Source organism: Synchiropus splendidus, chromosome 1 (assembly GCF_027744825.2).
Source record: "Synchiropus splendidus isolate RoL2022-P1 chromosome 1, RoL_Sspl_1.0, whole genome shotgun sequence".
Taxonomy (NCBI): Eukaryota; Metazoa; Chordata; class Actinopteri; order Syngnathiformes; family Callionymidae; genus Synchiropus; species Synchiropus splendidus.
Genome location: NC_071334.1, coordinates 17,378,562 through 17,405,186, shown reverse-complemented (window position 1 = coordinate 17,405,186; position 26,625 = coordinate 17,378,562). Strand labels below are relative to the sequence as shown.

The following is a 26,625-nucleotide window of genomic DNA, read 5'->3' as shown; positions in this document are numbered from 1 at the left end:
TTCACTGTTCTTCTTAATGTATATTCTTATAGGATAAGTGACTGCAGGCAACAACCACCATGAGGGATGCTTGTCAAGCTTACTTTTCCAAATCTAAAAATGAGTTGAATGTCAATGATCCAAACAAGCAGCGAACAAGAATCAACCACTCACATAATGATAATAGGCATAAATATCAAACTGGTCATGTAACAAATACAAGTATGAACAAGCAGGATATTGGTGGAATTGACAACATACATGTTTTGCTGTGAAACCATCAAAACGACTCTTTTCTTAAATCACTTTCTTAAATTTTTGAACTTGAATATTGTGGCTCTACTGTGCCTGAAAAATGCTGCATAGAGAGAAGGGAGCTCTTGAAGTCGATCCAGCTACTCCTTCTGAGGCTCGATGCCAATTTAATGTCGTATTTCTGGTTCAGCTGAACACTAAGCAGGACTAAGTCAGAATTTTCTCTCTGTTATTTAACTGATTTTTTTTCTCCCTCATAAAAGTTAACCACTAGCTTTGTTTAGTCTCGTAAAAAAACACAACAACTGATATTGCTTATTATCTGGTGACCCACATACTTGAAACTGAACTTTCATTCATGTTCAGTTGAGAATGGACTTAAAAGTTTTTTTAAATGTATTTTAATGGTCAAAGCTCTGCCTTTAAAATGGCTAGGTGAAGAAGGGAGTCTCATATCCCTGCAGTGGAAGTCTGACCTTCAGATGGGACTGTTATGTTTGGGAGTGATGAGCAAAGAAAGTTGGAGAAACTCAGGTTTCGCTGAAGTGGGCTGGTTCTGAGCCTGAAGTTCGCACCAGTTTGCCTCCAATCCAGAGGAGGTTTGAATAGCAGCGGCTCGGCAGGGGTGGGACGCGCAGGCTGCGCTCGGGATACCCACTCACGCTCACACACTCACGCACACACACACACACACACTCCTGCCCACTAGAGACCAGTTAAATCGGCAGGAAAGCGGCGAACACACAGCAGAAGCGTCCTGGTCTAATCCAATTGATGAGAGAGTGAAGGGAACGCAGCGGACTAGCGGAGCCACTCAGGACGGCTCCTTTCTTTTTGCTGCGCATTTTCACTTTATTTACCTGACATTAAGAGGAGGACATCATTGTGAGGACTTTGATACACTTTAAGGTAAGACATGTCTCTTTTTCCACGGCTGTGTGTTGCCTCCGGCGCGTAAAGCGGCGCGTCTGAACCTTTTTTTTTAAACTTTCTTTCATGTGTTTTAAACTTCCTTCTATTTGACAGTCGGCGTGTTTGAAAAATATCAGGACGGCATTTTTAAGTTTTTAACTAGTGGAAAGTTTCAAGTCTGGACTCGCGTGTTCTTTAAATCCACTGTTATTGTGCGGTTTGTGTAGATTGAAACTGGTGTAGCCATGATGCGCTTGAATTAAACCTATAAATGAAGAACATGCGAAGGGATATTGTGTATGTGAAGAGGAATTATGCACCTGTGCGCGCATAATTTGGTAAGTTTGTAAAGTTTTGGTGATTTTATTCCCGTCATGCTTCATATCCCGTCCGTGGATACGCGTCTGCTCTCCGGGGCATCATCTCTTCCACTTTCTCAGGAGGTTGAATCGTGGAGAAAAAGTCTTAAAACGGGAAGGTCTGCGTCGCATACCGTAACTAAACCGCTATTTGCATATGAAAACTGCCGCTGAAAGAATTGTGTTGCTGCGTCCATAGAAGGGACAGTCCACGGTGTACGTGTGTGTGTGTTTGTGTGTGTACAGTCTCTGCCCCTTTGTCACTCATCCAGAGTCACCGGTGGAAGATTAAGGCCACAACTTTTTACTTCCTTGTTAAATTATTCATAACATCCACACCCACCAGCAGACCCCCCATTCATTTGCTAAAACCCCTCACAAGCAGCTCACACTGCTGCCCCAAACACCCTAAAACCCTTTCCCACGAAGAACTCCAGTGCCCTGGATGATGGGCAGTGGGAGGATGACGTTCCCATGGGGGCATCTTCTCTCCTAATATATAAACACCCTTTGCAGTCACAATACCACCACATCACTCATACACCCCCCACTCTTCTTTCAATCCTGCCTGAATGGCTGGTTCCTTGTCAGAAAGTGGCCGGCGACCTGACCCTCCTGCTTTGAGACATTCCAAGATGCTAAATGCGGAGATGGAACAGGCGGAGAAAAGGCAAAGGAAAGTGGGCTTCACTTTCCACGGCGGTTACGGTGCCAGTTCTGTCCTGGTTTTGGTGACGTGAAACTCAAACTGTGAGTGATGTTGTGGATGGCAGGGAGACAGAACCTGAGTGGTGATTTAGAGATGGAGGAGGAATTGCGTGACGCACACACATGAAGATAATATTGACCAGCCTTGGACCCAGGCCCTCACCGCAGTCTCTACCCGCGCTCATTAATGAGCTGTTTAGCTCTCCAAGCGCACCAGACCCGCGCTGGTTTGGCCTGTGTCTAGAACAGGTCCAGGTCCTGTGTGGTTCCATCTTTGGCTCCCGGCCCTCCACTCAATGCAAATCCAATGTTGGCCCCGAAATGACAGTGCTGATGGAGCTGGCCATTGAGGACCCGCCGTAAATCTGCCGTCTTTAAAGAAAGCATACATCCCTGCAGGTCTTCCGAGCAGGTCTTCCGAGCTGGGCGGAATCCGAAATGTCTCTTTATTTGTGTTGAAATTAAACTGTCTTTTATTCCCTCCTGTTCTGTTAATGAGCTCCATGTGGCAGCAAGCAGGAGGCTTATCCGTCCTGACAAGGAGCTGGAGGGAAGGAGGGGTACTGCTTAAACCAAGTGAGAGGAAAGAGGGGAGAGCAGGGCCAGTTAGGAGCCGGTGTGCGTGGACAAACGCACCAACACGTGCACACACCCACCATAAATGTCGCCGTGCCAATATGTCATTTGCAGCATGGAGTCATTGCAGAAGTTGAGGGAAACGCATTGGCAGAATGTGAGTCCTGACGGGTTTCCTCTGTTATGTTGTCCCAACAGGATGGAACCACAATCGTACAGTATCAGCGCATTGTCATTTCACTGTCGTGTGATATATTTTCAATTCTTTGAAATGTCACTTTTTCGAGAACATATTGTTGGTGGAGTTGAGATTGTGTGATCACCATAGATAAGACGTGTGTGTCTTTGTGTTACCCTAAAGCAGTGGTTCTTAATCTTGTTGGAGGCACCGAACCTCACCAGTTTCATATGCTCATTCACCAAACCCTTCTTTAGTAAAAAATAAAATATGATACACTAACTGCAGACTAGACTGAGGGGTGGACCTCTGCGGCGGAATCTCCACCGAACCCCTAGGGTTCGATCGAACCCAGGTTAAGATCCACTGCCCTAAAGTAATGATGTTAACGTATCCATGATATGTGCCTGTTGTTTGTTGGGAAAAATAGGTGGAAAAAGGAGTGTTCTTGAAGCTATATAGAACAGTAATAAGTGTTCATCTACTAAAACTATTCACGTGCAAAATTATATGAACTTGATGAAGGTCCCTGCATGGCGTGAGGAAGCTCTACACATCTTAATCTTCAATTATTTAACATGGTTGACGTTAATGATATTCATGACCTTTTCAGACAGGAGATACAGAAACTGAAAATGAAATATAAATCACTAATTGAAAGCCATTTAAATATGAATAGAAACGTTTTTTGGATAATAAAAGGGCATTTCAGTCGATATTGTTGTTGCCTCATACACCGTGAAGCAGAATGCAATACATGAACCGTAAGTGAAGACAGTGACATTTGTTTCGGAAAGAAAAAGTCTGTAGCTTTGTTTCTACTTGTAAGATGTGCTGTCAAGTGAGTGTGGAACAAGTGAAGTTGCAGAAGGGATCAATGGAAGAATGAACAATTGAAAACATCAAACACACAGAAATAAGAGGAATCAAATGAGTTTCTTACTTGCTGTTGGGGGTGAGAGATCGTGTCAAGATAGACATTTACAAGTTCAGTGCAAAGACAAGAGTAAGAATAATGTGAAAATATTTTCAGTGAAATCATGGCTTGGAGTCTTACGCATTCTGAAGCACTGAGCTGTGTTGACTTGATGACTTCTGTCTCTTGGTTTTCTGTCAGAAAGCAAAGGGAAACCTAAATGTGGCAACAAATTTGAGTTGAAGAAAAGCAGGGTCGTGTGTAATTGTCTTTTGAATGCCAGGTGGATCCCAATGGCTGCTAATTATTAATATAATGCATTTGTTAAACCCTTTAAAGACAAGTCTAAAAATGATTAGCGTATCTAAGAAGCCAATAATGTGCTTGTGCAATAACTGCATCCATCTGGGTGAACTTTTTCTTCTTGTACACTCAGTTGGTTGTAATGACTTGAAAAGTAGAACAAGGTCAAATAAAGAGGTTACGTTTCTGCGCTACAGTGAAATGACACTATTCTAACCCTGCTGACTCCTCTGCTTTACATTTGGAATACAAGGAGGCTCGTGATGTAAAAACAAACACACAAACCAAAACGTGTTGGAGTAAATAGCTGAGGCTGAACATACATAAGGAGTCGTCCTGATTGTGGGTGACCTTGCCTTCCAATTATGCTTCGGGTTGAAGAACATTTTTCGCCGTTATAATTACATTTATTTCTTCCAGACGCAGATATTTTTTGATGCGTTGTTTCAGTTGAAACTTTGGTGGCATGAGAACTGCAGATGAGCTGAATTAACTGTGGGTACCCAACAATGCTGTTCGGTTCCTCATGTTCCTGTTTTAGGACCTTTCCTCTTCAAAGCTCACCAAACCCAAATTTAGAGAAATCCGATATTAAATACGGAAAAGAAGATACCACGATCATATTCAGATTGACATTCAAGTGTTCTAATTCATCTGAAAGTGAGTTTCAGAAATGTTACCAAAGTTTTTACAAACAACATTTAAGTAAACAACCAGGAGCCTTTCAATTCTTCCAAATATGTCAACAAAAATGACATCATTGTGTCAAAACTACACTGACATCATCTGCCATATTTAGATTAGTGATTGCCTCTAGAATAACACATTCATAGAAGACCATGAAAAAGTGGTGCACATGGATAATTTCTTATCAGAAATTGAGAAGAGGATTTTTTGTGATTAAAAGTAAAAATGCAACCTGGTATCATGTAAGAGTGACGACTATTTGAGTTAAGAGTTTGTCGCAGCTGCGGGGTGAGAGCAACGACAACTCAACAACTTCTCGATTTCCCCTGTTCAATGCAACGTTTATCTTACTTAGTGTTTTACATGACAAAAGCTGTTGTCCAAGTAAAACGCTTGGTGATTAAGTAGCGATACGAACGTCATGCTTCACTCTTGTCTCCTTATCTCCATCTGCGCTGTGCTTATTGTTCTTGAGGAAGATTAAGCTACAAACAGTGACAGTGTAATGACCTCACTATGTGTAGGAACTGATTACAAACCACCATCATGCTTGGGAGGCTGGGAGGAAAAACATTTCCAAACAACTTTGTTCGCCCCACTATCTTGAGTGTTAAAAGACTTTGTTTCGACTGACACCCGGCTGAAGTGAGGCGAGTTGTGACGATAAGGATCTCCCCACTTGGTGCTCAAAGTACCACTTAAACAGCTCTTGTGCTCTGTGAAGTTTGGCAGTATGGCAGGACACGAGGCAGACGTGGATGGAGACGCGAGTGTGAGCTCTGTGTTTTTTCTAACCCATGTTTTAACATGATACAGAAATAATACTGCAGTGGTTTGCCCTGTGCTGAATTGGCCGGTCGAACCTACCAGAGCTAGAGAAGTGTAATGTTGAGAGGCGAAAGCGTACTCGTGTGAAAAGAGATTATTGGTTGATAAAGAAAAGCTGTGATCCTGCCAGACAGGAGGATTGTGAGCGAAGAAAAGGAGAGGGGTCATTAAAAGGACACCATCTCACTTGCAGTAAATGGCAGCAAAGTATCTGGCTAATCTGCGGTCATTACGCTGATTAAATCACAAGGGATTTGTCGTTCCCATCAGCTACAATCAATGGGGCAAAATCAATAGACAGGGGATATACGAGAGGCACTCTGCTGCACCTCCTCCTGAGCCACGACTCCATCTGTGCACGCCAACATCTTTTATGTGAGACTCCGTAAAACTTCCACAACATGGATTGTGGTGAGGGTCTGTTTATAGAACAGGGTGCTTCTGAGACGCTATGTTAGTGTTGTTTCCGTCTCAAATCTTGAACCTCTGTGTGGGTCGACCATGCTAACACGCCTGGTGTCAACGTTGATGTCAAAACCTGAACATTTTCTTTAGTATGTACGTTGAAGTGGAGCAGTGTGTGCTAACAATGCATGAGCTCTGTTTGGATAGAGAGAAACGGCAGAGCTCCTTTACCCTGATCCAACAATATTTTCAAATTTGTCATTTGCATTATCTCTCATCTGTCTTGGAAAAGTCAAAACTGACTGTTGGCTCGCCTGTTTTCCAGGATGCGGCAGTGTAAAGGCTGGAGCGTGTTGCTGCTGGTGCTGTTGGGTCTGGGATCTCTGGCTCAGAAGCTGCCCACTAGAGATGAAGGGCTTTTCCAGATGCAGATTCGAGACAAGTCTTTGTTCCATGACTCTTCGGTCATTCCAGACGGAGCTGAGATCAGCGGTTACCTGTTCAGGGACACGCCGAAAAGGTAAAATCACAGTCATGGAATCTGCCGTTATTCATCTGAAAGCTAACTCAAGGTAGAACTCTGTAACTCGATGATGCTGAAGATAAATAATAGATGAGGACGTCAACTGTTAGCGCTTAGCAAATGCAACCAAGGTCAAACGTGATAATATCCCAGGGTACACACGCCTCTTATATGCATTATTCATACCTCCTACTTTGCCAAAGAATTATAATCCAGACAGCTATTCTGCACCATGCTAACCTGCTATCTCCGGCAGGTACTACTTTGTGGTGGAGGAGGACAACACACCCTTGTCTGTTACGGTGACACCTTGCGACGCTCCTCTGGAGTGGAAACTGACTCTGCAGGAGCTGCCAGAGGAGGCCAGTGGAGAAGGATCAGGTATAAGTGACATTATGCTCCTCTGGAAGAGGTTAATAACGTGTTATGTGGAAATATAATTACCCCCTGCTGCACACAATTAACCCCGGCACTGATGTTAGGCTCAGTGTTTTTGTGGGTTTTAATTAAGTCACAGGCGAGGCGTCTCGTCTGACCACTTATGATGTCTGAATGGGCCGAGCCGCTGTCTATAATTTCAAAGAAAAGCTTCCACTTGCCAACAGCTGAATCAAAGCCTCCTCATCCCTTTACTTAGCCTGGTCTGGTCTTCCTAAAACACTGTCTGATTGTCGACTTTGTTTCCTTCCTTTCTGGTCGGAGAGTGATATCTCTGCTTTACATCAAAGCTGTCTTCGTCTGGGGTTTTGACCAAACTTGAGCTCAGTTTTTAGGAAGTGACTCTACCACATGCCTAAGTCTCATTTATAATTGCACCAGCCGAACATTCCGACTGCCTGTAGTTGACAGATCACCATCGTGATAGCGTTCTGCTGCTGTCAAACCCCTCAAATTGATAGCTGCAGTAGCCTTAAAATAAGTAAGAATTCTAGAAAACTAAGAAAAAAAGAAGCGTCAAAACACAAGTGATTGGAACGAGAAAGTTTTCAGTCATACGTGTTAGACTTTGATCAAGAGAGTCCGAAAACCACAAACATTTTCCTCACAATCAGCGTATTTTTTGCTCTACTTTGTTTGGGATGCTTTTATGCTATTTCTCCATCTTTAAGACCCAAATCCAATGATGAAAATCAACTCGGTCGACCGCTACGAAGGATTGAGTCGGAAAATCTTTTTTGTACATGGTATTCTGGGGAAAATAGCGGAGGAAGAATATGGCGCCTAGTAGTAGTAGGCTGTTCCATTTTCAGTTCAAGGCCTCCTCAAGACACTTGAATGCCGTGCTTACTAAAAGCACTCGATTTAGCGTCTCTTTAAGTACTTAAACGTATCAAGAGCGCTGCAGTGCCTTTGCAGCGCTCGTTGCTAATGTCTCTGTTGGGAGAAGATTGCCGAACATTAATTTTTAGCACGCTGCCGAGCACGCTGGTTGACAAACATAATATTATGGCTTCTTGCTCAAGCCAAGGAAAGAGGTCAGGCTGTTTTCCTGATGCTGAAACTACAAGGAGCTTCTTTGTAGCGCTGTTTCCTCTGAAAGGTCGAATGAATGTTGAGCTGTGATCTTCGGGGATGTTTGGTGTGAAAACAAGGCTGCCATGTCAGGCGCTAATCGTCCGTGAGACTTGTAGAGGGTACTTGTGACCTCACAGCATCAACACCTTTTAGCAAAATTTGGATGGATTTTCCCATAACTCCAAAAAAAAGTAAAAGAAGGAAAACACTGTGATGGTCGTAACTTTTCAGACTGCAACAGGGAATGTGGATGTGGTCACGGCAAGAAAGCTCATGTTGTGATTTTTTTTCTGGCTTTCCAGGAGAGCCCGAACCGCTGGACCAACAGAAGCAGCAGGTGACAGTAGATGAGGGAACAGAGCTGTTCACGTACAAGGGCAACGACGTAGAGTCCTACGTGGCCACCAGCACTCCTTCGGGTCTGTACCAGCTGGAACTGTTGTCCACGGAGAAGGACAGCAACTTTAAGGTGTATGCCACGACAACCCCGGAGTCTGATCAGCCTTACCCGGAGCTGCCCTACGACCCTCGTGTGGACGTGACATCACTTGGTCGCACCACTGTAACCTTGGCCTGGAAGCCCACACCAACTGGCTTTTTGATGGGCCAGCCGGTTCAGTATTGTGTTGTCATTAACAAGGAGCACAACTTCAAGAGCATGTGTGCTGCGGAGGCAAAGATCAGTGCCGACGATGCATTCATGATGGTGCCCAAACCCGGCAGAGATTTTAGCCCTTTTGACTTCAGCCATTTTGGCTTTGTTCCCTCAGACAATGGTTTCAGCAAGGACAGAGGGCTGACCAGCAACAAGATCTCTCGGGCGTATTCCATCAAACCTAAATCATCTGACATACAGAAAGTGTGTATCGGCAACAAGAACATCTACACTGTGGCTGAGCTGAAACCAGACACGCAGTACTACTTTGATGTGTTTGCTGTGAATTCGGCGACCAACACCAGCACAGCGTATGTTGGCACTTTCGCACGCACAAAAGAGGAAGCGCGTCAGAAGACAGTAGAGCTCAAGGACGGCAAAGTATCTGATGTTTTCATCAAGAGGAAGGGAAGCAAATTCCTTCGGTTTGCTCCCGTGTCTTCACACCAGAGAGTGACATTGTTCGTCCACACGTGTCTGGATTCTGTCCAGGTGCAAGTAAGGCGTGATGGAAAGTTGCTCTTGTCCCAAAATGTTGAGGGAGTACGACAGTTCCAGCTCCGCGGGAAACCAAAAGCCAAGTACCTGATTCGTCTGAGGGGCAGCAGGAAAGGAGCCTCCACTCTGAAGGTGCTGGCCACCACAAAGCCCAGCAGCAAACAGCCCTTCCCCTCACTTCCAGAGGACACGCGTATCAAGGCCTTCGACAAGCTGCGCACATGCTCTTCTGTGACCGTAGCTTGGCTGGGCACCCAAGATCGCAACAAGTACTGCATTTACCGAAAAGAGGTGGCGGAAAATTACGGTGAGGAGCAACGGAGGAGGGAACAGAACCAATGTGCTGGACCAGACACTCGCAGGAAGTCAGAAAAGGTCCTGTGCAAGTACTTCCATAGTCCAAATCTGCAGAAAGCTGTGACCACAGAGACCATCGCCGGTCTGGAGCCAGGCAAGACCTACCTGCTGGACGTTTACGTGGTGGGACACAGTGGCCACTCAGTGAAATACCAGAGCAAACTGGTGAAAACACGGAAGTACTGCTAAATGACTCTGCAGAGAATAAATCTATTATAAATATATATTAAATAAGTTTATTTAACTCGAAGTGATATTCTACTAAGGAGCGTAAACAGACTACTCACACAGCTGATGGGCCTGTGGCAGTGACTGAACTGTTTGTTGAGCGATATCGACCTGTATATTTATGTTTACATGGCTTGTCTGGGTGGTCCTTTGTGTGAGGTGCATCATAACCAGACATGTCCTGCCATTTTGTTGCCTCTGGGGAGGCAGAACTTCAAAAATCATGGTTCTTTTTTTTGCTGCTGCATGACACATCTGCTTTTGTCTGACTTACTTGCCTGTTCCTTCAACTTCAACCAATGACCTGAGGAGATACAGTAACAAAACGCATTGTACAGTTCTCTTATTCCATATTTACCTCCTGTTTTAAGAGGAATTTAAATTATTTCATGCCTTCGTCTCTCTCTTCTCAGTTTTTTACAATAATAACTAGAAGGAAATTCCAGTTTTAAGAGGAAGCTGTTGCTCAGACATTCCCGTCTCTGTTTGATCGAGAGCCCATCTTGTAAATGTGTTCTGTGCTGGAGATCTGTGTTAATATCACTGTATCGCTGTGTGTTCACATGTACAGAGTTGTCCTGCCAGTAATCATGTACATAAACGCTAAATATAGAAAACATAATCCCTGTGTCACCCTCGGTGTCATGTTCTTTTTGCCAAGCAGTTAACATCACGATCATGGCTCTGAGATGAAAGAGCACGCTACGTTTTTGTGTTTATAGATCCAGACGCTTGAAATTAGGGTTGAACCTGATACTCTGAGTGAGCTGAAATGAGCCCAGAAATAACTTCTGACAGACTCTGTGGATGAATTCAATTCTGGCTGGATTTCGAGCTTATTTCAAAAGATCAGAGACGTCTTCGCTTGGAAAATAATACCTCTCCGGCACATCAATGTCAATCATGTCATGTTTGATAGATGTATAGTATTAAAATGGACTGTATCGTACTTATCTTGTCTGGAACGCCATTCATATTTTTTTATAATGAGCGATTTTGCAAACAAGAAAGAAGCAACACAACTTTGACCAAGAAGTTATATCCATGTATCGACATTTTTGTTCCTCACTGCTCAGGGGTAACAACATGAAGATGGTTGCTCCCTCTAAAAAAACAGATCCATTTAAAGATGAGTGAGCTGTACTCAATCACAATGTTTCATGCATGTTCAATGTATGACCATGATCTGATGATATAATTTATGTAAATAACAATAAATAACTTTGTGTTTATACATTCTGTTCCTGTTCTACTTAAGAAACCAAATGATGATGGTAGTACTACTTTAAGGTGACTATAGGTTCAGAAAACATAAAACCTAACAGGAAAGAAGAAGCGCTGCTAGTTTTATGAAGAGACTTAGATATGAAAAAGGGAACGCTAAATGCATTCTTGTTATTTTACCGTTTACCGTAATAGTGACGTTCCACCACAGCCTGTCTCGTGCATCCTTCCTTCTCGCACCTATGCTCTCATGTCCGTATGACATCCATGGCCGTCATTGGTTGTCTTGTTTCTTGTCCTCTGATCTTGTCCACTTCCAAGGAAAACCAGAGCATCTTCAACCATGACTCTTCTAACTCTGCTTCCTGTCTTTGACAGAGCTACTGTCTCGACTCCATGCATCATGGCAGGTGTCACAGCTGTCCTATAGTGCTTCCTTTGCAGTCGTGCTCACGGATGGGCAATTTGTTCCAGAAAACGTAGAGGACACCTTTTTACCAATAGGTGTCTGGAGTATTCATCTGTCGGTACACCTGAAACCTCATTGGTTAAACTGCGTGTGCTTGACTGGTTTGATCAAAAATATGCACCACCCGGGCCCTTTGAGGACCGGGTTATTCAGGTCTGATCTCACTACTGCTCTTCTGTGACAGATCACCCCATCCGTCTTCTACCTCCATCCCACCCTGCCTGCACTCTCTTCTTCACCTTCTTTGATCTCTGTCCGTCAGCACGGATGATTCATCCCGAATACTTGAACTCATCTGTTTTCAGCACCTCTACTCCCTTGAACTTCACCAGCCCACCTGTATTCTGTCTTGCTCCGATTGAATTCCATTCCTCTTCTCTCCAGCTCACGCTTCTCCTTAACCTCTGCCCTACACATACTGCAAACTAACACATATTTGGTTGATGCTTTATGCAAGTTAAACCAAAATATGTTTTATGTTAAGGCCAAATAACAAGTCAGAAAAGAAGTCTTTGTATTAAAAGCGCTTACATCACGATGTGGAGTGGTTGGGGCAATTCAACTACGACTCTTGTTGAAGGCAACACTCAACAAGCAACAATAATGAGCTAAACTTGAAAGGCCATGTTCCATTACATACCCATTACAAATAAAAATACTTTTTAAAATAAATATCACATGGATGAAACCAGAGTAACATTTTAGTCAAACGTGACCATGTAAGAAATTGTTATGAGGTGGTTGTGAACAGTATATTTGGGGGCCTAAACAAAAAAATAAAAATAAAAACAATGATGAAAGAAATACACAATAGTAGAAAATGAAATTATCTTAGGAAAAAAAAATATTCTGGGTTCTGCCTGGGTTCTGCCAGCAGTGGACATGTTCCAACTCTGCTGATGGAATTAAGTACACAAATCTAATCTGGAGAGCATTACTGCTGCAAGCAACTACCTTGTATCAACTCTTATCTGGACTCATGTGGTACTGATACATCTTTTCTGCTCCATCCTTCAAGCGTGGCCAAACAAAATTATGGTGGGCCTTCCACAAATCATGTTGGTGACCAAATAGTTGACTTTCTAATTTTCATTTCCCTGGGGTGTTAATGAGATGATAGTAACTTTGAGTTCTTCAAGAAACAGACGCTCTTTAGCGAACAGAAGTAAAAGTAATTTCTCACTCTGCGGTCTGGTTACATAAGCCCATTCCAACTCAGTAAGAGTTGGTTGACCTGCTGGACTGTCTAACCAGTTCACCACAAAAGGAAGAAGGAGAAAAGCCAGGCCCGCGCGCCGCTGCCCGACCACATGTCCCAATTAAGTGGCGTCCCAGGTGAACAAAACTGCTCTCTCGCCAATAAAAGCAACTTCTTGTGAACTGCCCCGTCTCCATCATGACCCTGCTTCTGCTGCACCTCAATCCATCGCCACCACGTCGACACTGTCAATCACCAACTGGTCAGAGGAAACACACAGTGGCCGCACCTGGTTTCCATTAACCTGCCATTGCCCCAAAATAATGAGGGAGAGGCTCTATGTAGGATGACTCGCCAATAAAGTGCAACGAATGAAGATGACCGTTCAATGTGTCACTAAAATGAGCCGGGAAGCTTTGTCAAACAAAACCATCTCTTTTCTCATCTGTGTGAGAAGAGTGAGATGGAAAAAAAAACCCACTCAGATTTCACCATCATGCTTCACAAACACACACACACGCACGCAAACATACATATACAGAGCGACTTCTCTCCGAAAACTAACCATCTGCAGGACTGTCTGTGTTTATCTTGTGCCTGGTAATGAGTGCAAGGCTTTGATGTATGACTTTTGTATATATGTGTGTGCATGGAGCTGGGTAAGGAGTGGAGACAGACGTGTAGCACTCGGGTGAGTGGTGCAGCAATCACAGCAGCTCATGGAAGACCTGGCTTTGATTCCTGGTTGGGTAAGTTTATCTTTTTACTGGACTGGATGTGTAGAGCCACCACAGGAAGAAATCATTCCATCGTGTATGAAATTGAATCTCTGACTTGTTTGGTTCATCATTTAATGGACAATCAAGTTCAAGAGAGGGGCTTTTTAGGCGCCACTGTCATGTCATCTTTCAGAAGAAAAGTCCCATATTTCGTGACTTGAGACCCAAACCAAATTAAAAAACCACCACTGACAGCTGTCACCTGCATGACCGCAATAGTTTCATTTGTCACGCTGAATGAAGGCCAACGCTGAAGATCAAGACTCACCGACATGGTGCCCGCAGGCAGCCAGCAGAGACCAAGGAAGTAGCCCACGGGCCGTTCAAAAAATAAATAAGAATTTTCAAAATCATTAGCATCTTGCTATGTTTGAGTTTGCTTGAGTTTTTTCTTTTTGTTACACCATTGGTAATTATTGTGAAAACTCTGCGGACAAGTATTTGACAAGTATCATCCAATGTTTATTGTGATTTCAGAAGTGTGTACTGAACCGTTTGGGTCACACAGTGCTCTTGGAGTAGCTCACGTTTGCTAAAAGGTTAGTGACTCCTGCTGCAGATGGATTAGAGAACAGTGTGTATGAAGATATGGTGAACCCACTGAACCCTCTGTTTATTTTCATCATAAAAGCAAGCAGCAGATAGTAATTGTGATGGTTGATAATGAATACTATTCATCTAGTAAGTGTTGTTGTGGTTTTTTGGTTGAGTTTCCTTGTCACCATGGAGAAAGAATTTCCAGCACCACTAGGTTCGTTGAGGGATGTTTCCCTGCTTACTTACAAGACGTAAAATTGTCATGCAACAATAAAGGTCAAAAGTCTTCAAAATGTACATACATTGAGATATTTCTGTCCTTCTGACACCTAAGCTGAGACATCACAAATGCCATCACATGACTGCCATCTAGCAATCGCATTGATTCAGTCGGCAGATATAATAGATGAGGCTTGTTTTAGTCTTGAGTCAAAGTTGCGTGAGCTCGAAGTCTGAGTCAGTTGTGACGCTAATGTGTGGCCAAGAATAGCTGCGTGACTCTTGATAATGGGCTTTTCAATATTTACAGACATGAAGCGGGTCTTTCCATCCAGAGCTTGTAGTGGTTTTTAAACAGCCGAACATCAGAGAGTTTAATGAAACATTAAAGTTGTATTTATTTTTGGTCTGATTGATCAGACGCCCAAAACCCTGAATGTTATTGTAAAACAAATAGTGCAGAGCAAATCTTTGATTATATGACACTGGAAACCATTCACTGCTTTTGTTTCAGGGCGTCTTTCGTTTTTATTCTTGAAAATGGTCTTTGATACAGGGATGATTTGTCCTATGTGGGGATACTTGACATGAATGACGAAGTGCTAAATAGTGTTGTTTAGGGTTGGTTTGAAAAGTGCTAAGAAATAGCAATGACCTTTGTACTTACAAAGCAGGGTTCATTCTGTACTGTCCTGTATACTATGTGACACTGCCATCCCTACTTCATTCTTCAAATGTTTTGCTGCACATTTCATTTGGGAGTGCAACAGTACTACAAGTACAGCCAGAGGTGGAGGTAAAGCACAAGGACAGCAGATTTAAATGGTAAAGAGTCAACAGCATACAGAATTCAGCACACCACATTGTCGCTCTAGAAGGAAAGGAAACAGTTGAGACTGTTCTTCTGAACATGGCTGTGGGCAGCAGACTTCTGTAGACCATTTGCTGCTCTGTAGTCGCCAGAGGAGCCTCCCAGACAAGGAGCTATAGACCATCAGTCAGATTAAGCCTTTAAAGAAGGCTGGCCGTGTCTTAGGAGGGAAACATTGAAAACATCAACTTCTAACCCACTCTTTGATGAATTGTGGCAGATGGACCAGCCAGGCTCAGGACTTCTGACACTCTCTTGTGCCAAAGGCAGTAAGGCACGATAACATCTGGTAACTTTCCCTTGAAGAGCTCATAAATATCGTGAGCATGTTTCATAACATGTATTCCAGAGTTTTATCCAGAACATCTTATAGTACTTCCTTACCATTAGCATATGCACACCATTTCTGTTGCTGCCAAAACATTAATATTTGTTCCTGGTGAAACATGTTCATCAGCCTGTCTTTATGTGCTGCAATGCTTCTTGGCAAATGAATGTATTTGCAAGAGTGTTATCAAAGTGCCATCTTTTCTCATCCGATGGCAACAGAGAGTGGCGTATCAGTGTAGTTACATGGCTGATAGTGATGACAAACTCTTGAAAAGGAAAAGAACAAAAATACACCCGAAGAAATACCAGTAATTAATTCATTACTTGAACCATTGAAGCTCAAAAATGGTCCATGCAAAACATATTACTCTCTGGATGTAAACAAGGTTTTCATCTTCACCTGTGTTTTAAATGTTAATGGAGTAGCTAGACATCATAGCAATAAATGTGTTCATTAATTGCCCTGGTTAAAGCTACAAGTGAAAAAAAAATGTAGAATGATGACTGTCACTTAAAATTACAAACCTATATTCATTTACTATAACAAAGTGGGAGTGTATTAAACATACATGTTGATTATTTTGCCTTGTGTAAGGATAATTCTGACAGTTCTGGCTGAAATTCATTACTGATTCAATAGCGTTTCTGTTGGTTTGTTTATTTTTCACTATCAACCAGCAAGAGTGAGATTTTCTCTCATCTCTCCATTTTAAAAGGGCCATTTCAGGGAGGTTGCTGTTGTGTCCACGGACTTGCTGTTGAGCTTTGAGCTGAGTGACACTTTTGGACAGAAATCGTGAAAAAGGGGGCAGAAGCTCACACAGAGTCCGAGCAGACACAGACAGCAAACAGACGGGAGGTCTTTAAGTGTGACGTCTGTGTATTCCACAGCAGTGGAGCACCACTGGGCGTGAAGATCCACGCTGAATAAGGAGATACAGGATTGATTCCACACAGTGCGTGCGAGTCATTTTAACAACATGATCGCCTAACACATGCCTCTATGGTATTTCAAATCCACTAAGCAAACAGTTTGAAACAAAATTATAATGGTTTTGAAATCTTAGACAGAGGAAGAGAAGCATTAGGAAGTCGAACTTGTGTCAGTGGCTCCAGGGATGGATCGCTTTTGTGGCTGCAATCCAAACCAGCTCACAAAATCATACGCATCTTTCCAAACCCGTCCAAACCAACAAAACCATTCCCAGGAAGGGTGGAGAGGACTAGAGGCCCTCGGGCGTTGCATGTGTCAGCCCTCTGTATGTTTAACTCAAATGGCGACTTGCATTGGATATTATAATGCTGATAGAACTTTGTTTCTCCTTGTGTGTGTGTGTCCAGCACAACTGTCCTTGTGCATTTGCGTACACACGTCTAGCGCTGCCGCTGCCTAAGGGTGGTCCCCAGCACTCTTGAGCTTGTGAAATCACTTCTAAGTGGCTGTAATTTCTCACGCTTCATCAGTACAGTAATTTCCACAGGCTCCCTCTGAAGAGTCTCCTTCAGTGGCGACCCCAGGCTTGTCAAATAAAAACATTGTTTATCCAGTGACCTCGGAGCGTCAGGAAATGGTTTGCTGGCTATTCAGCGACAGCCTTGAAATAGGGAGCTGCGGCGAGAGACTGCAGGGGTTTGTGAAACATGAAACAAAAGGTGGTCTGGACCCTCAATCTACAGTATCAGGTTTGGGAGATTTGAGAAAAAAATGCACACATCCATTTGGAAAATCATGTATGGAACCATTTGTATCCTAGCCAGAGTCAGTTTTTCATCCAGTGAAAATATTTACTTGGAAAAAAAGTGACTGAAAGTATTTTATTTCAATGAAATCTTTTCCTTCACCATGTCCTAAATGTGGTTTCTGTACTCTCTGGCCCACAGAGACTCTCCTGGCAGACTGGCCATGGAATGGCTCCGCGCCAGGGTTGGTGATCTGTCAATTTTTCTAGATGACAAATATGCTGTGTTCTTTTTCGATATTTTACTCATGAAAGAAAAATAGATCTAATATATAAATAGATAGGAGAGGATCTTGAAGGAGATAATTCTTGGCATGCTAATGGGAACTAACAAAATACAAACAATACTGTTTGTATATGATCTATGTGACCTAGGGCCACATACAGCCCCTCGCCTCTATTTATTCGGCCCTCATGAGGTCACAGCAAAACTACAAGATGACAATGTACTTTTTTCTTCATACATTAATATTTTAACTACAACTCAGGTGTTTTCATCTCTTTTATTTCTTAGACTGAATAGCTTTTATTCCACATATTCCACAATGGGGAACATCATGTGTTAGATAGATATTCACCACTTAGAAAGATCTTCCGTTGATTATAATTTATATGGAGAATCTTTTAAGGAAATGTACATAAAATGAAAGATATGTAAGCAAATCACATAGTCAAAGCACATAGTGGTATGTCACAGTTACACCTTCCTCCTGTTTTCTTCTCTTTTCATAATGTTTAGTCGCAAAATGTAAGTACATAAATGTATCTTAATGAAAGGTGTTTTTCTTTTCGCGTGTCTTTTGACTTGACGGCCCCTCACAACAATCGCGGAAAATAATGTGGGCCCTTAGGAAACTGAATTGCCCGCCCAACATTAGATATATATGTGATATATTGACAAGAGCGCAGATTGCCAAGATTTATCTCAAAGCGACTTTGTAAATTTAACCATTTACCCGCTAGGACACATATGATTTGTAATTTTGAAAAAAGGTGCTTGGAACAAGGTTGGGATTCCACTAGACACTGTCACGTCTGGGAAAAAAGACTTCATCAGCCTTTAAGAATATCAAAACCAAATCCTTGCTTTGATGGTTCTCAGCTCTTTCATGAATAAGACCTAAAGCTCTGGAAAACTACAAAAGAATCTTAGATATTTGAGCAGACCTGTGCTTCATCTTAAAATGGCCAAATCTGGATTATCCTCTGACATTGTAATGGGTCTCCTGGTTTAGAGGAAGACTCCTGTGTGCGTCTCTGTGAGTCTGTCGTGCAGGTGTCGGAGATCAGAGCCGCTCGGACTGAAAGCTGAGTGAAAGTTAATGGTCTGGAGGGTCCTCAGAGAGCACAGAGGACGACAGAGGTCGTGACATTTAGTTGTCGTGCCCTGGCAGGCTAAGGCACTGACAGAGAGGTCATGGAAAGCCGAAATGGACCAAGGAGGACAAGGGTGGGGCTCTGGTGCACAAAGACCCTCACAGTCCAGGGATCGGACTTGTCACCCAATAAGTCTGCTTCTGACCCTCAACTATGTCTTTTAGAAGTTCATCAGCAACACAACACCAGTGGACTGATTCAGAGCAAAGAAGAGGTGGGGTGGGGAAGGGGTTAAGGGGGGTTGGTGGGATGTGGAATCGTCAAGCAAAAAATGAAGACAAAACTGTTTGGGAAACACATTTGGGTTCACCACTTCACTGACTCACAGCCAAACATCGGGAGTCAGTTTTAACCATCAGCCACAAAAAAAACAAAAAAAAAAAACACACACACACACACACACACAAAAACAAAAAACACAGGAAGCAGTGGCATAAACATGAAGAACCCCCACGGCTCCGCCACCGGGCTGATTAAAGGACTCTGATGTTTAATGTAGAGGTGTTCAAAAACAGACTATACACAAACAGCCAGCCAACCCATATGACAATCAACTCACAGCTGAAATCCAAATACCAACTCTGACACACAAGTGTTGTGATAGGAACAGTTAGTGAGTTAGTCAGTTCCCAAATGGAACCTTCCGTTTGTTATTTTGGGATGCTTCCTTGTTTAGAAATCGAATCCAAGGCCTCAAGTTGGTAATTGCAGGCTTGCATATATATATATATATATATATATATATATATATATATATATATATATATATCTACCCAGATCAGATTGGCACCAATGCTCTCATTATCATGTGTAACTCACTTGTGGTTGTTTTTCATCACAGATACACCTCCAAGTGAAATAAGAAAAGCTGAAAATGCCAACTGGCTTCCTTTTAGAATCATTGGTATTTTGCCCATAAATGGTTGGGAAAATGCTGTCTACTTTATTTGAAAAGACTCCATTGTTACCATTGCCAAAGAGTGAGGGCTGTCCGACATCTTGTTGAGATGCCTCTCGCACACCCCCACTATTGGGAGGAGGCCTTGGGGCTGACCTGGGGCAAGCTGGGGAGGAGAGATTGCACCCCTTAGTTTACATCAATATTCTTCCAGAAAAGCTGGTGGAAGCCTCTATAGAGAGAGAAACCTGGCCCTCTACACTCTATACTCTATACACTATATATACAGCTGCTGTGCCAGAGATAAACTAAAGAAGTAAATGCTATCCAGGAACTATGTGAAATAGAACTTAATGTATCTCACCTTAGCTTCAATAGTGCAACATTTAAGTACTTTATTTTGGCTTCATATCAACCATCTCCTCTGTATGTGTTACCACAATTATGTTTAAGAGGAGATGATGTGATGCTTATTTGGCTTCATGCTACAACGACTGGTTGACTGTGACATTAACTGTAAAGAAGAAAGACTGGATCCAAAGGTCAAACAGCACAATTCAACTTTTAATTATATTTCTTGTTGTTTATGTGTTTGATTAATTAAAATATGTATTTTTGATTATTTTCAGTGTAATCCACATGGAGTATAATAAGATAGGTCTTTGAATGATAACAAGTTGAATAAAAATGTAACTGACAATTAAAAAGATCTATTGTTGCTTGGATGCCACTTTCCTCAGTTACATTGTTTCTCATAATTTGGTTTTTTGCAGAATTTTATCAGCGATTATTATTAGTGTAATTTTTATAAAGTACATTCCACAAGCGCTGGGGTTACCTTTAATCTTATATATATATATATATATATATATATATATATATATATATATATATATATATATATATATATATATATATATATATATATATATATATATATATATATATATATATATATATATATATAAAACAACCTTAATTAAATTAACCTTAATTTGGGGGTTCCAACCTTTCTAAAATTGGAGATTGTGTTGCGACATTTAATTCTAACAATATTCACAGCAAGACCTTTGGGAGATGTTTTTAATGTATGTAAAAAAAAAACGATCCAACAAAAACCAAACATAACAATGTCATCACTCGGAGCAACACTGAATACAAGCTGCACGTCGTGTTGAGAGCGCCTGTGCCAGAGACGCGTGACGTGCAGCAGCATCCACATCTGGCTGAGCGTGCTGCTCTCAAAGGTAATCGCTTCTGGTTACAAACTTTGGACCAATCAGCTCGCAGCTCGCCTTTCCTGCTGAAGGAGCAGCAGAAGTTCAACCTGGTCCTCTTCACGAAGACTGAGCTGCTTCCAAAATCTAAGCCGACTATGAGTGCACACTGCTGACACCTCTGACACTGCTCCCGTGGTCAGTGAGGGGGACAGTTATCCAGCAATGACAATGTTGGGTATGTACGTGCCAGACCGATTTTCCCTGAAATCTTCCAAAGTCCAGGATGGAATCGGGCTTTACACGGCGAGACGAGTGAAAAAGGTTCGTGTTTTCTGACTTTGTGACCGAGTCAAGCGTCGTTTCTGCTCAGAGTTAGGGTTTTCATTGGCGTTTGTGGAAGTTCTCGCAGAGTTATGGGGTCGTTTTAGCTTCATGTAGCCCGCTGCCATGGTCTCAGAGCAGCAGCGCGGCTGTGACGTGAAGTGCCACGTAGCTACAGTTGCTGCACAGAGAAGTTCAGCAGTGACTGAAAAAACGCCAAAGTGAGAGACGAGGGCTTTGATATGCGCCCCCCAGCTGGCGGACAACACCGAGGAGGGCGCGTATCGACACATTTGGAGCAAAGTAACAGTCGCATTGTAGTGGTAAGGCGAAGTGAACGCATCATGAAGAGTTCATGACCACGCCCCCGGGATGTTTGGCTGCTCCCATGAACATGTTCTGTTCCTAACTTACACCCACCGTCCCAATAAAACGTGTCTTATCTCTCCTCCAAAGGGGGAAAAGTTTGGTCCATTTGCTGGTGAGAAAAAGTTGCCTGGTGAGCTGGATGAAAGCTGTGACACCAGGCTGATGTGGGAGGTAAACACCACGAATGACACAAGTCCTTTCTTATTTGAGAGTTATATTATAACTGAAGCTGTCATAAATGCTTCACTACACTTTTCTTTTTGGCACCATTCAAGCCATGTTTCATTGTAAAATAAAAAATGTTTGTGTCTCAATTGAAACAATCCTCTCTTTATCACCAATAAGAAATAATATGCTTACTGTATGTAGCTATATTTATATTGATAATATTAATATTATTTATAGCATGTAATTGCACTAGTAGTTGTAGCTCATAGCGGTAGCTTTTTGAGGGATCTCCTTCATAGTAACATTAACGTCTGTGGAATAAGTTTGTTAAGAAGATGAATTTGCTTGTCAATTATTTTGGCATAGCAGGTTTTGTAAAGTGAACTGAAGACACTACAGAATAAGTGGCTGTTCTCTGACTGCTTTTTCTCAAAGGTGCGCAGCAGTAAAGGAGATGTGCTGTACATACTGGACGCAAGTAACCCACGTTATGCCAACTGGCTGAGGTTCGTTCATCAGGCCCCCTCACAGGAGCAGAAGAACTTGGCTGCTATTCAGGTACACTTCCTGTCAGAGGGTTATGAATTGCTTATGGTTGACACATTGATACATTTGGACTTGACTTTTCTCATTCGTTATAGTCTTTTCATGGGGTTGTAAAAATGGATGCCAACTTGAAGTTTAGATCATAAAATGCTACACAAAAATGTCTCAAAAATCACTTGCTGGAATATGTTCATACACCTGCACTTTAGCAAAAAAGGAAATGGTGAATTAAAATGACAACACAATGCAAAAACAAAGATCATATGAGAGATTTGGAGGAAGGATCATTTGCTGCAGGAAAGCTATGTGTTTTGCAGCTCAAAATTGATTGAGAAATGCTTTGTTCATGGGCACTTCAAAACCTTAGTTATGCCCATACACAATCAACATCTAGCCTTCAAATGCTAGTTAGAAAGTCTCTGAAAAAATGCGGACCTGACCCTTTAAACTTTTGAACTGCTGTATTAAATAGAGCAGATCTCCACTGACAGGAGACATAATTCTATGAGCATTAATTTAAGTGCTTCTATCAATTTATAGTGGTACATTCAGAGGTCAGACTAAATGCAGCAGATTGGAATGTGATCCAGATTGTTATTCTTAGGCTTGAAATAGAAAAAAACGATTGTATCGTTGCAATATGTAACGTCCTAAATACACAGTGGACATACTGGAAGGGGTTATTATGTTGTCAACAGCAGTGGCTCGGCTACTGAGTGTCATAAAATTCAAATAAGTTTCCTAAGAGCTGCAGAAAAGGGGGATTTGTGAACATCGAAGTTAATAACTGTTTCTGGGGAATCTCTTCAGTCACTACACAGCAGTTTAGTAAACAGCTTTGTTGCGACAGAGACAAGAAGGTGGCTTAGGAATAGTGGCTTAAACATCAGCAACATCAGGTCATGTGTGTTTGCCTTGGCTCTGTGTTTTGTCAACATCGAGATTTATTGACATGCTTTCATCTCTCTAATTGTTATTTATGTACATCTGGAATCCGATAGTTGAAGAATAATGACGTTTAAATGATATTAACATGACCTCGAGGGACTTAGGAAAGTAATGACAACATTTAAAGGTTGTGATCTTCTGACATTTGCCCTCATTCAGATTTTTCACTGGATGCCGAGTTGGCGCGATCACTTCATTTTGACATCACCAAGCAACAGATAGCTGGCAAATGCTTTGTCTCAAGCAGTGGTTCGAAAACAAAATATGTCAGGGCTGTAATTTAAAGTAAACTATCTTGGATAGGTGATAGAAGAGAAGAGCCATTTTGCAATGGTGTAATTCCTTGCTTCTTAAGTTGATTTTGTTTGGGTTATCAGTAATCTGATTTTCAACTTTGAATTACGATTTCAGCTTTAAATAATTCTGTCTGACTAAAGAAAATGCTAACTGAACATAAATTCTATTAGGTTTGCATGTCTTGCTTATTTATTAAAATATTAATAATTTCAAATGTTATCCATTGTTGTGATTTAAAAACAGAAGTTTGTCAAATATCTCTCTCTCTCTCTCCTTAATCATAATTATTTGTCTTGCCCCATGTGAGTCGTGCTGGTCTCTGTCTTATTCACGAAATATGGTTGTCCTCAGGATGGAGAGAACATCTTCTACTTGGCTATTGATGACATAGAGACAGACACTGAGCTCCTGATCGGCTACTTAGACAGCGACATGGAGGAAGAGGAGGAAGAGGAAGAAGAGGAGGACATCAATGATGATGACGAAGACAGCAGAGAGGCCAAGCACCTTGTTGAAATGGGTATTTCCTTCATTTGTGCTCTGAATTTACCAAAATCCAGTGAATTTTACTCAATATTGGACACACTCATCGACAGAGCTGGTGATAAAGAAAGAAGACCATCCGTGCCTTCTGTGCGAGAGCAGCTTCCCCAGTGAGGAGATCCTTGCTGCCCACCTCCAGACCCTCCACCAGAGACCGAGCACCGAGGAGAAGGAGTTCAAATGCAGGAATTGCGGCAAAAAGTTTCCTGTCAAACAAGCTCTGCAGCGCCAGTGGGTGCACTCTTCCATTACATGTCTTATTGTGAACCCTTTTGAATGACATATGCTGCTGTTCCACTTATCTTGGATGTGGGAATTCGGAGCTGGGAATTACATCACAGCCCAGTTCAGCGCGTTCCAGTTACTTCAGTTTGGAAAAAAAACAGTGACATTCATGGAAGCTATTCTCACACTTGTCTTGTCCAGATACATGCTGCGTCATGATAAATACATACAGTATAAAGAGAAAGAAGAAATATTTCATTGGTTTAAAATACATACTTCCTGTTTGTGTTTGGTGGAGCCATCTTGGATTGTGTACTGGGGTGGTGAGGATTCGCCGACTTTTACTTGTAAAAGTATATTTTCATCTTTTCCGTTAAGTCATGTCATGATTCATATTTCTCCCAGTTCCCTCCTCATGTCAGACTTGAGGTCCTGCGTGCTGACTTCCATCACCTCCGTAACAACGATTTTAGAGAGTTGTCTCATAAGTCGCCATCGAATCGTCACGAATGTCGTCTCACTTTGTCTTCCTGCCGCGTTGTGGCCGCCATTCAGGTTGCCTTTCCAGCCATATTAACATTTCCAACAAACTGAATGAGCCATATAATGAAGGTGCAACGAAGTAACAATGCTAATAATTAAGCTAACCTTTATGCTAAGATAAGCTAAGCTCAGTAGCATCTGTGAGTAGCATGTGTGTTCCACAGTGAACCATTAGTTTGGTATTTCTGTCTTTCCCCAAACCTGTGGCAAATCTGCAAACACTGTAAGAAGATGAATAATCCCCTGTGTATAGAAGTGAATGTGTAGGTGATATAATGTGAAAACTCATTGCGGACAAGAGGCCGACAACTTTTACGTTTCATACTCTCCTCATCCATCATTCTCACTGGTCAAACATTTATGCTGAGCTAGATGAAAGCCTGTCTTTTTCAGGACAGTGTGATGATGAGCGCACTCTCTGAAACACTTCTCTAACATAAATGTGTGTTTCTATTTACACATGTAAAATAATCCTTAATCTGCATCACAGGGGGATGTTTTAAGATGAGCTTTGACAGTTCAACTACATCAGTCCTTTACGCAATCTGTTGTTCTGACAATGTTGCTTTGTATTTCAATTTTCAGCGTTCTGCATTGTGCGGAGTCTTTAGATCCCTTGAGTGATGCAAAAGGCCACCAGTGTCCGCTCTGCCACAGCACCTTCAGCTCCGAATCCAGGTAGTCTCATGTCAACAGAGGACATTTTGATTATCCAATAAATTGTTTAACCTGTGTATTTTATGTTCAGTTTTGAACAGCATAAAGAAGCCTGTAAAGGAGATGCCAGGTTTGTTTGTAAAGCTGAGAGCTGTGGCAAAAGATTCAAGAGCAAGGACGCCCTGAAGAAGCATAAAGGAAATGTTCATTCAGGTCAGACCCTCTTTGTTTACACTCTTTTACTCCCAGACTCACAGGTTAACTTAGCATCGCCAAAACAACGGATGCTTTCTTGTTTCTCTGGTTTACATCATGTCATGAATTTAATTGTCCATCGGCAGCCTGCTGCATCGACAGGTCTTGACCTTGATCAGTTCGACCTCGGTAATGCCAAGATACATCTCTAATTACAAGCACCACATAATTGCTGACCTCAGTGTTCTGGGGGTTCTCACTCTTGCAGCCAAATTGCCCTCCGGAGCTATTTATGACAGGAAGTAGGGCAGCACAGATCTGCGCAGCATTACATCCGAATCCACTATCAACCCAAGATTAAGACTTTCAGTCTGATTGAGATGAGATCCAGGGGTTTTCGTGTTTTTCAGTGTGGTCAGGATGTGGCACGCGCATGTGGTTGGGGGTTAGGGGAAAGTGGATCAGACTCGACAGATGTGGGTCATGTGATTTAGACGGGGATAAGTGGAGGGTGCCGGAGACGGAGTTGTGAGGGGGATCAGGGGTCTACATGTCCATTAAACAGGCTTAATAAATGTCTGGCTACTTTAAGGTCACAACATGGGTTCATTGTTTTCACTATTGTACTCTCTCATGTCCCGTTTTACAGGCAGCGCCAGGCGAAAGCTTACGTGCAATATATGCAACCGAAAATGCTCCTCGTCGCTGAACCTACAAGAGCATCGAAAGGTGGGGACCCAAATGGCCAGAACATGACATTTAGCTAAGAGTCGGATGTAATTATCTCTGTCCCTCCCCTGTGTTGATATTCTAACCTTTCACATACATCAGCCTCCTGAGCTCACTCCGCTCAGTTATTCCTCCCCACACTAGAATGATTTATTCTGGAGGACACAGGGAGCTGAGGCTAGCTTCATTTTTCACTATCACTTCCCGCAGGACCAGGAAATTTAAGAGGCTCTGTTGGCAGACGTAACCTTGCTGCTAAGAGCTCTTCTTGATACTGAATGATATGAAGCATTTCAGTGTTTGTAAAAGTCATGGAGCTCTTGTTGGAAGTCTCAGCATGC

The 26,625-nt window shown here is 42.4% G+C and overlaps 2 protein-coding genes across 2 annotated transcripts in view; both read left to right on the top strand.

Annotated features, from left to right (window-relative positions):
- The first annotated feature begins 839 nt into the window (after positions 1 to 839).
- ndnf (neuron-derived neurotrophic factor) lies at positions 840 to 11,073 on the top strand. Its single transcript, XM_053884195.1, has 4 exons — positions 840 to 1,143; positions 6,432 to 6,626; positions 6,886 to 7,010; positions 8,447 to 11,073. Exons 2-4 carry the CDS (start codon positions 6,433 to 6,435, stop codon positions 9,841 to 9,843), a joined length of 1,716 nt encoding a protein of 571 aa, XP_053740170.1. The 5' UTR covers positions 840 to 1,143; position 6,432; the 3' UTR covers positions 9,844 to 11,073.
- Positions 11,074 to 20,801: 9,728 nt separating this feature from the next.
- prdm5 (PR domain containing 5) overlaps positions 20,802 to 26,625 on the top strand; it is a 28,407-nt gene continuing 22,583 nt past the window's right edge. Inside the window, exons 1-8 of the mRNA XM_053846349.1 lie at positions 20,802 to 21,064; positions 21,521 to 21,604; positions 22,037 to 22,159; positions 23,744 to 23,912; positions 23,989 to 24,166; positions 25,289 to 25,381; positions 25,452 to 25,573; positions 26,205 to 26,284. Of these exons, the coding sequence (XP_053702324.1) occupies positions 20,966 to 21,064; positions 21,521 to 21,604; positions 22,037 to 22,159; positions 23,744 to 23,912; positions 23,989 to 24,166; positions 25,289 to 25,381; positions 25,452 to 25,573; positions 26,205 to 26,284 (948 nt within the window). The 5' untranslated portion in view covers positions 20,802 to 20,965. The remainder of the gene's footprint in view (positions 21,065 to 21,520; positions 21,605 to 22,036; positions 22,160 to 23,743; positions 23,913 to 23,988; positions 24,167 to 25,288; positions 25,382 to 25,451; positions 25,574 to 26,204; positions 26,285 to 26,625) is intronic.

Bases quoted from the DNA above. Each gene is read 5' to 3' on its own strand.
- ndnf (XM_053884195.1), top strand. From the start codon at position 6,433: ATGCGGCAGTGTAAAGGCTGGAGCGTGTTGCTGCTGGTGCTGTTGGGT. The intron at 6,627-6,885 runs GTAAAATCACAG...TATCTCCGGCAG, and splicing joins TTCAGGGACACGCCGAAAAG to GTACTACTTTGTGGTGGAGG. The intron at 7,011-8,446 runs GTATAAGTGACA...CTGGCTTTCCAG, and splicing joins GGCCAGTGGAGAAGGATCAG to GAGAGCCCGAACCGCTGGAC.